This window comes from Staurois parvus, unplaced genomic scaffold, assembly GCF_062004578.1.
Source record: "Staurois parvus isolate SC_StPar_1 unplaced genomic scaffold, SC_StPar_1.0 ptg001642l, whole genome shotgun sequence".
NCBI classification, from domain to species: Eukaryota; Metazoa; Chordata; class Amphibia; order Anura; family Ranidae; genus Staurois; species Staurois parvus.
The window spans coordinates 761,683-771,826 of NW_028319438.1; the positions used below are offsets into that span (position 1 = coordinate 761,683).

Consider the following 10,144-nt stretch of genomic DNA (forward strand, 5'->3'; position numbering starts at 1 on the left):
ACCTGTGATAGGTCACAGTGATCACACGGTAGAGAGAGGGCCAATCACAGCCCATCTATAACATGTGATTGATTGTGGCCAATCACAACTAATTACAATACATACTGAATGAATCAGTTTCATTCAGTAAAAATGGTTATTATTATTTATGAAATTTACTAGCATAAGCAATCATAATGTGATCATGTGATCTCTGTTACCAATTATAGCAGATCACATGACAATTGGAAATAATGAACGCCATTCATTGTTTAAAATTGTATTGCTACCTGTGATAGGTCACAGTGATCACACGGTAGAGAGCGGGCCAATCACAGCCCATCTATAACGTGATTAACTGTGGCCAATCACAACTAATTACAACAATACATACTGAATGAATCAGTTTCATTCAGTAAAAATGGTTATTATTATTTATGAAATTCACTAGCATAAGCAATCATAATGTGATCATGTGATCTCTGTTACCAATTATAGCAGATCACATGACAATTGGAAATAATGAATGCCATTCATTGTTTAAAATTGTATTGCTACCTGTGATAGGTCACAGTGATCACATGGTAGAGAGCGGGACAATCACAGCCCATCTATAACATATGATTGACTGTGGCCAATCTCAACTAATTACAACAATACATACTGAATGAATCAGTTTCATTCAGTAAAAATGGTTACTATCAGGGGTGGACTGACAACTCCTGGGGCCCCGGGCAATAGGGGATCATGGGGCCCCTGTGTCCTTGCCCAAACTCAAAAAAGCCTATGAAAAGGTACCAGGGGCATCTCATGGGGCCCCCTACTGAACCCGGGCCCTCGGGCAGTGCCCGAGTTTCCAAATGGTCAGTCCGCCCCTGGTTATTATTATTTATGAAATTCACTAGTATAAGCAATCATAATGTGTAATTAAAAAAAAATCCTGATCACTTGCCCAGAGTAGTACACAGTTACTATAATAACACTGTATTGCTCTGATCACAGGGGTAAAAAAAAATAAAAAATAAAAAAATTCATAAAACAATTTAAAAAAATCTAAAAATTATTTTATTTTATTTTTTCACGTACTGTCACCAGTCAGTGTCCCTGTTCACCGCCACTCCAGTTACTGTATATGATGATGCTGTACTGCATTGGTGATAGCATGTAAGAGACGCATATTGTGAACATTTTTTTTAATTCTTCATTTTCAAAAAAATTATGACAACAGATTACAACTTCACAAAACTCTCCATGCCTCTTACTAAATGCCTCAGACTGTGTACTTTCCAAAAAGGGCTCATTTGGGGGGGGGGGGGGGGGGGGGGTATTTCTGCTGTCCTGACATTTTAGGCAACTACACAAAAAAAAACCCAAAACAAACAAAGGATTTCCCAGCAACACTTACCAGCCAGCCTGCAAAACAACCAATCTAGCCCTATCTAACAGTTTGCATTAAAAACAGAGGGTTATGTTTGCACACATTTGCAAACACATGCGTAAGCCACAGTCCCATGTCAAGGGTCCTCTGTATACTGCGGACCTAACTAAAATTTCCAGAGCCTCCACAGTGGGAGCACATATATCAATGGATAGGTTAAGGGCAGGCGTGCCTGGAGGAGCCCATCCCTCCTTAAAGATACAGGGACGCATGTGACACCGCCCAGCTATACTAAAATGATAGCAAAGGCATCCAGTGCGTCCCTGCATCAACATTTTACGGTCCCAAGAAATGAGACAGGCCATCAGTACATCAGGACCGATTGATTTCCAGATATATAACCCATAGTTTGTGGACTCTATAGCTTTCCTACCAACTAGATAATAAACACTGATTTGGGTTATTTTCACCAAAGAAATGTAGCAGAATACATCTCGGCCTAAATTTTTAAAGAAGGTTATTTATTTGCAAAATGTTATAACAGAATAAAGAAAAACACTTTTTTTCCCAAAATGTTCAGTCCTTTTTAGTGTATTAAGCAAAATACAAAATAAACCCATTGGTGATTAAATATCACTAAATGAAGGCTGTCTTTGTGTGATAGAAAAATGCTAAAAATTTCTCATGGGTACAGTGTTGCATGACCGTGCAATTGTCATTCAAAGCGTCAGAGAGCTAAAAGCTGAAAATTGGCCTGAGCAGGAAGGAGGGTAAAAGTGCCTGTTATTGAAGCGGATAAAGTAGCACAAACAGCTGTGGTGGGTCTAGGAGAAGTAACTGGATGCTGCTAATGAAATGAATATGTTTCATGCACTTTATTCATTTTTGTTAATAAAAATGGTAAACCTTGGCAAAAGCCCATTTTATGGACCTCCAGCAAACCGTATGATCTCTCACACCTCACCCTCTTACAGACCTCACTTCTACACTCCCAGCCTGTAGACCTGGCCAGGAATCTCCACAACCTTCTGGGTATTACTACAATGACATCTGGACGTCCCTGACCTGCAAGTCACGACATTTTCCTATGCCCAAGGATGCCTTAGAGTGTCTTAAAGGGAAAGATATTCACATGTTTGGAGATTCAACTCTACGCCAATGGTTCGAGTACCTGGTGAAGTTCATACCAAGTAAGATATGATGTTGTTTTCATTTGACCTTCTTATAAAAGTGATAATAATTGGTTTGTACTCATCAAGGTGGTTTCTTCAGTCCATAAATTTGATTATTATTATTATACAGTATTTATATAGCACCAAAAGGTTTGCTCAGCGCTGTACAATATAGTGGGGGACAGTACATGAGACAATACAGTAACAATACAATACACGAGGGGTTCGAGGGCCCTGCTCTTTCAAGCTTACAATCTAGGAGGGAGGGGATAGTGGTACAGAAGGAAGTGGCTGTGGGAGATGGAGCGAAGTTCCAGAGGATGGGGGAAGTCCTGGAGAAGTCCTGCAATCGGGCGTGGGAGGAGGAGACCAGGGAGCTAGAAAGTAGGAGGTCTTGTGAGGAGCAAAGATTATGGGTTGGGTGGTACTTGGGTATCAGGCCGGTAAGGTAGTTTGGGGCAGCGTTATGAACAGCTTTGTACGTCTGTGTTAGTAGTTTGAATTTAATGCGTTGGGTAATGGGAAGCCAGTGGAGGGAATGACAGAGGGGGGTGGCAGATGTGGAGCGGTTGGTAAGGTGGATGAGTCTGGCCGCTGAGTTCAGGATAGACTGAAGCGGGGATAGTCTGTGATGAGGTTGGCCAGTGAGGAGGGAGTTGCAGTAGTCGAGTCAGATTACATTTTAATAGATGGAGACTATGAAGAAGCCAGGTCAACAGGGAATATGCAGGGACCCAATCCGAAGCAGGAGTATCCCTATTCTAAATGTAGTGCTGATGGGTTGTAGTCAGCCTAGGCTTGAACTGAGAGTTCTCTTGGTTTCCCCAATTCCTCCTTATATCTGCCTGGCCATCCACTAGGAGGTTTATTGCCAGGGATGTATGCTGAGGAAAGGTTTTTCAGGTTTTTAAAAATTTATCAGGGATGTTCTGGAAGCTTTCTTACCTCCAGGCTTTGCCTGTGGAAGACGTGTGTGTAGCTGTTGTGCAGTTGTTCTCTGACCTCCCAGGTCTTCTGCCTGGGGAGGACATGTGCTTGAAAAAAGAAGGCCTGGGTATGAAGCCTGCTTGCACTACCTAGCAGGTGGATCTAGTGAAGCTGAAGTTGAAGCCAGAACCTTGATATGAGCACCAGGAGCAGGGGCGGACTGACCATTTGGAAACTCGGGCACTGCCCGAGGGCCCAGGGTCAGTAGGGGGCCCCATGAGATGCCCCTGGTACCTTTTTCATAGGCTTTTTTGAGTTTGGGCAAAGACAAAGGGGCCCCATGATCCCCTATTGCCCGGGGGCCCCATGAGTTGTCAGTCCGCCCTTGACCAGGAGTTAACCTTGGCTGCAGAAAGAGTGTCCAGGGAAGCTGGGTACAAACTTTTGACATTGTGTGTTGCTACTGCTTCACAGTCAGAAGAATACAGAATGCCAGGTTTCCTTAAAGGTCCCTTTTCTGTATCAACTGTAAGTACTGTTCTTCTGGGTATCCTGTGCCCTATTCCCTCTCTCCTTGGGATTGCAGGTTTCAATAATCTGTATTAACCCCTTGGTGCCGGCGCCTCCCAGCCCTTTAAGGGTTTCAGAAGCGGGGTTTAGGGCCATGTGACCGCCGTGAACCGCCGTCCCAATCAAAAGAGGAGATTGGGACCTTTCCGTGAGTACCGGACATGTGTGCTGGGAGTGCGCAGGGCGCTTGCTCTCAGCACGTATGTTCTTTTTTAATAGAATGCAAATGTGCACACAGGCCTAAACGCCGGAAGGCCGCACATTTGCGTTCGGCCGGCGTGAAGAGGTTAAAGTGGTAGTAAACTCCATTTTTTACATATACTTACTTATAATAAAGCTTACCTCTAGGTAAAATTAATATCTGCTAAATGTTCTAGCACATTATGACATTACCCTGCAGGGGACTATTTTTTTTTTCCTGAGATTTACTACCACTTTAACATTTCAAAAAGTGACTAGCACCCACTCACGCCTTATGCAATCTCATGGATCCAACTCTGATGTGAATTGTCAGCGACTTGACTGTCCTTAGCCACCTCTAGGAGGTGAGGGGGTTCTATGTATATATTTTATACTATCGAAGGAATGTAATGATGAAAGCTATTGTCTCACATTTCCTTTAGACCAGGACTTGACAAATCCTAGGAGCCAGATCACCATGGTGACTAAAAATTGCGTCCTGGAGCCTGAGTTCACGCACTGCCTCCCATTGACTTCAATGCAAAATTGAGTCCCATTGACTTCAATTTAAAAATGCCTCCCATTTACTTGAATGCAAAATCATGTCCAATTGACTTCAATGTAAAAATGCCTCCCATTTACGTCAATGCAAAATCAGTTCCCATTTACTTCAATGCAAAATCAGTTCCCAATCAGTTCCCATTGAAAATGCCTCCCATTTACTTCAATGCAAAATCATGTCCCTTTGACATCAATGCAAAAATGCCTCCCATTTACATCAATGCAAAATCAGTTCCCATTTACTTCAATGCCAAATCAGTTCCCATTGACTTCAATGCAAGAACACCTCCCATTGACTTCAATGGAAAAATGGCTCCTGTTTACTTCAATTTAAAAACGCTTCCCATTGACTTCAATGCAAAAACATTTCCCATTGACTTCAGCGCAAAAACGCCTTCCAATGACTTCAATGCAAAAACACTTCCCGTTGACTTCAATGCAAAAACATCTCCCATTGACTTCAGCGCAAAAAAGCCTTCCAATGACTTCAATGTAAAAACACTTCCCATTGACTTCAATGCAAAAACGCCTTCCAATGACTTCAATGCAAAACATGTTCCACTGACTTCAATGCAAAAACATCTCCCATTGACTTCAACACAAAAACGCCTTCCAATGACTTCAGTGCAAATCGCCTCCCATTGACTTTGATGCAATAACACCTCCCATTGACTTCAATGCAAAAACACCTGCCATTGACTTCAATGCAAAAACTCCTGTCAATAGCAATCCGATTTGAACACTTCTCCACACGCCACTCTATTCTATCACTTGTGAGTCTAGAATACACCACTACGAAATCGCCTGGGACCCTTTTTGTAATGGCACTCAAAGCACAATGCACGTGGATCACAACTGTGTGAACCACCCCAATAGGAGCACATGATATCTAGCCTGTCACGCGAATCTGTGAGCTTGAAAATGCATCCAGTTTCAACACCACTCAAAGGGGAATCTTTCTGTCGCTATACCATCTTGAGGAAAGCTTGCTCTTATACAAGCAGGGGTCTTAACCTTAATGTGCACCAACTAGGGCCCATCAAGCGCGCAGAAGATTTTTTTTACCATTCTTTTGATGAGACACACAGTTGCCAGATATTGAGATCCCAAAAGTGAGTTAGCCTAGCATCTTGATAGTCCACTTCAGTTCATATATTTACCACTGCTCAAGGTAGAGAGGCTCCCAGTCTCTTCCTATAGGTGCTGGCCCAGCTCGTGTGCTGCACTCCAAACAATCCAAGTTATTGAACTTGGATAATGCCATTAGGGACAGTGGGAACACAGTGGGGGACTGGCAGGTAAGCACGTTTCCTGCTAAGAACAGCGATCATTCATTACCCAGTGGACTCGTGTACAAAGTATTGATTTTAAACATTGACAACAGCTGTTCCCCCTAATCAAGGGAGGACTACTATTCCTAACCACTTCAGCCCGCTTGGGGAGAGATACTGTATCTCATAAGCTGGAACTGATGTTAACCCCTTGACGCCGACGTCACACAAATATGCGGCCTCACAGAACTGGGCTTTTTTCCGTGGGGCCGCATATTTGTGTACCTGTTTTTGTGCTGGGAGCGCACCGCACTGCACACTCCCAGCACAAAGACTGCAGTGTCACTGAGAGCACCGGGTCCCGTTCTAACAATCGGGACCCGGGACTCCCGATTCCGGGTCACATGATCGCTGGGATAGCCTCAGTCACTGTGCAGCCCGGCCCCCTTGTTTTTTTATCTCTCTATGAATGGAGGAGAGAGATACATTGTATCTCTCTAACTCCTGGCATAGAGAGAAAGAAAAAATGTTTGTAAAAACAAAAAAAAGAAAAGATAAATAAATATTAAAAATAAATTTTTTTTATACTAGTAATGGCAGCGATCAGCGACTTATAGCGACTTATGGCAGCGATCAGCAACTTATGGCGGGATTGCGGGACTGTGATGGACATTCTAACACTGAGGGGGGAACTGACTTGAGGTCACTGACATCCGCAGTGACACCAATACAGCGATCAGTGAAAAAATAAAACACTGACACTGTACTAATGGCACTGGGGAGAAAGGGGTTAACTTTTGGAGGCAATCAAAGGGTTAACTGTGTGATGGGAGTGTTTTACTAGGGGGCGGGGGGGGGGTGCTCCACGGTAAGCACACTGATCGAGGTGGCTGTGCTCAGCCATCCCGATCAGTGTGCCCAAACTGACAGAGAGGAGAGCTGCATTGTAAACAATGCAGCCCTCCTCCCTGTCTGTGTTTACCGGTAATCACTGGGCTCCAGCTGGTAATCACCGTCCGGGACCCGGTGATTGACACCCACGGCCGCGATCGGCGGTGTGGGTAGGGCGGTTGTGCGCCTCACGTACCCCCTACCCGGAAATGCAAAACCACATATATATATATATATATATATATATACGTGATTTTGCGCAGTGGTGCCGCCCTGCCACAGTAAAAGTACTGTGGCTGGTTGGCAACCAGTTAATTTGCATTATCCCTTCTCTTTACTGTATGTATATGGATGATGGCAATGGCTTTATTTTAATGAAAAGTAAATCTTTATCTCTTTTCCTAATTGATATATAGCTCTCATGTGACTGGCCCATCTGCAGGGAAACATCAGTGGGAGGAGTTTCTAGTCCTCTGCTGCCAGTCACATGTTAGAAAAAAAAACAACCTTCAAAATACAGAGGAAAATTACAAAATAAAATCAAACAAATGTTTTAAACCTGCATACAAATAGGTATTTGAACTCAAATCTTTATTTATTTTGTGCAAAAACATGGTGTGTGCTGTCTAGGGTGAGGTTCTGCCAATAATTGCCTGTTTCACGACCCTCCAGAAATGCCCGTAGCAAAAAGAAAGAAGAAATAGCGCAGGGCATGCATGACTAGGCCCAGAGTGGGGAAGGAGGAACAGAAAGGGTTAAGGTCAGCTCCAAGGGGTTTGTTTTGATAGTGGGGGGGGGGGGGTATCTGGTTGGTGGAAGGTTGAGGGTAGGTGGGGTTTGCTGCACCTTAGGGTGGGGGATTTCAGTGAGGGGGTGTCAGTTGGAGCTGGACGTCAGGAGTGAGAGCTTCCCTCCCGCCCTCCCTGTTTTTGGTGAGTATTGGGTCCCTCCAGGAAAAGGGGGGATTATGTTGGTTCATGGGTGGTTGTTGGTCTTTGGAGGCAGTTCTTATCTTGGAAGGTAAAAACAATGGTGTGGGACCCATCGGTGGTATGGGATGCCCGGGGACATTCCCAGTTAACCAAAGTTTAACTGGAAGGTGGTGGTGCTGCACTGCGGACGGTATGGTTGTCTCCAAACTGGTTGGTTGCGGCTGGAGGCCTAGTGTATATGGTTGTCTGCAGGTGCATTTCGGATTGTTTGGGGGTGCCTTTGAAGACCAACAACAATTCTTTGGGTTTCTGTTATAAGGAATGGTTGGTGTTTTTAAACTTGAGTTGTTAATAAAAGGCCATGTTGGTCATTTACTCCAAAATTGGTGTCATGTCTTTTGTAAGTATAATTGGTTAAGGGGAAGGGGGGGGGGGGGTGGTTGGTACGGAACGGTAATGGTGGTAATGGGGAGTGGACAAGCCTATCTCTGGTGCAATAGTCATGAGTCTATGGAGGTATGAGCTTAGAATTAAAGAGAAGTGATGGCTTTATCAATCAACACGTAATATCGCGCCCCCATTGTTTAGTTGTTTAGTGTGCATGGAGGGAGGGAGTGGGCTGTTTTCCTAGAGGGGTATAAGTCCATATGTGACTCTATGTCATGTGGGCTGCGCAGATAAGAAAAAGGAAGAAATGAACAGCTTAGAAGGGATCTGAAATTAGAGCATGCTCAGTAGATGTGGCAACAGCTGGTCCACACAATCTCAGGCTGCAGTGGGGACACAGACAAGGAAGGAGAGGCAGTGAACTGCAGGAACAACCAGTTTTTATTTGCAGAATAAAAAAAACGAATCCCATAGTGACTGAATGGGTATGAATAGCATGTAATAGATTATGTACTGCCAATTTTTACTGATGTGGGTTTAATGACACTTTTAGTAACCATGTTTTTGTCTTTCACCTAGGTATCAAGATGATCGATTTGCACGTTACCTACCAATCGGGTCCACTACTTGCTGTAGATGCCGACGCTGGATTGGCTTTACGATGGCGTGCTCATGGTTTTCCCTTGAGGACCACAAAGACCATGATGGCTGACTTACACTATGAGGCAGCCCATTTAGCTGGGATTGGTGGTGGACCTCATACTGTTATTGTGTTGACCCTGTGGGCTCACTTTACCACTTACCCTGTCAGAGTTTATTTGGAGAGGCTGGAGAGAGTTCGTCAAGCAATTTCATCTCTGCTTTTCCGTAGTCCCAAGACGACTGTGATCATTAAATCAGCCAACACTGGTTATAAGTCAATATATGGCAGTGACTGGTTGTCTCTTCAGTTGGACATTCTACTGAGGGCTGCCTTTAAAGGAATGGATGTCACTATTATAGATGCCTGGGACATGTCGTCTTGTCACTACCTGCCCGACAACATTCATCCAGGTCCGCCAGTCATCAGGAATGAGGTGGACCTTATGTTGTCCTATATTTGCCCTAAATGATTCACAGGATTACTTAGCCAGATTACTACAGCCACGCATCAAGGCATTTTTTTTTAATATTATTTTAATATCCCTAGCGGTCTGATTATGTCAGTATTTCTGTGCTCAAAGCGGTACATTTTTTTAATAAACCGGTTGTTTCTCTGAAGATGTGCACGTAACGCGCAAGGAGGAGCCTACGCACGCCTTGACGTCACGCCGTCGGAGCATCGTGGAGCTCCGGCGGCCACTACATCTGACAGGACGGTTAGTCCTGTCTGTCTTTTCGTATGCCATTTTTTGCAATTTTACTGGATGCATCCTGCCTACCTATTAAATACCTTTTAATAAATATTCTTTAACTATACTTCACTATGGGCATTTTTTCTTGATCCCTTGTGGGGAGCATCTTTTCCCTCAGATATCATTGGTGTACAGTGGAGGAGCAGTTTTTCCTTTGGTGGAGCCGTGATCATCTTCTGCCATCTAGTGGATTTCTTCTGCCTAGCTTTATATCACCATGTGGACCTTTATTGATCAAGGGAATACTTCTACCCTCTCCAAGTTGATGACATCTTTATGAACTCCATCCTTTCTACACTGCACTATTTATGTGCACTTCTGGTTAGTGTGCATTGTTACCCTAGGTCACCATAATTGGGACTTTTTATGATCGTTTTTATTGTGTCACATTTAATTTTTTAGCGCTGCACTTTTATTTTATTTTCATGTGAGGATTTTTTTGGTTATCCTGTGTGCTTCAGCTGCTTGTCTATTGAAAGCGCTCATTTTTTTGCTCTCGGTA

General features: G+C 43.8%; 1 protein-coding gene across 1 annotated transcript in view; it reads left to right on the forward strand.

Moving 5' to 3' along the window:
* Nucleotides 1-9,706, forward strand: part of LOC149434892 (NXPE family member 3-like) — a 55,747-nt gene extending 46,041 nt beyond the window's left edge. The window contains exons 5-6 of the mRNA XM_089663231.1: nucleotides 2,332-2,547; nucleotides 8,828-9,706. Of these exons, the coding sequence (XP_089519357.1) occupies nucleotides 2,332-2,547; nucleotides 8,828-9,360 (749 nt within the window). The 3' untranslated portion in view covers nucleotides 9,361-9,706. The remainder of the gene's footprint in view (nucleotides 1-2,331; nucleotides 2,548-8,827) is intronic.
* The last annotated feature ends 438 nt before the right edge of the window (nucleotides 9,707-10,144 follow it).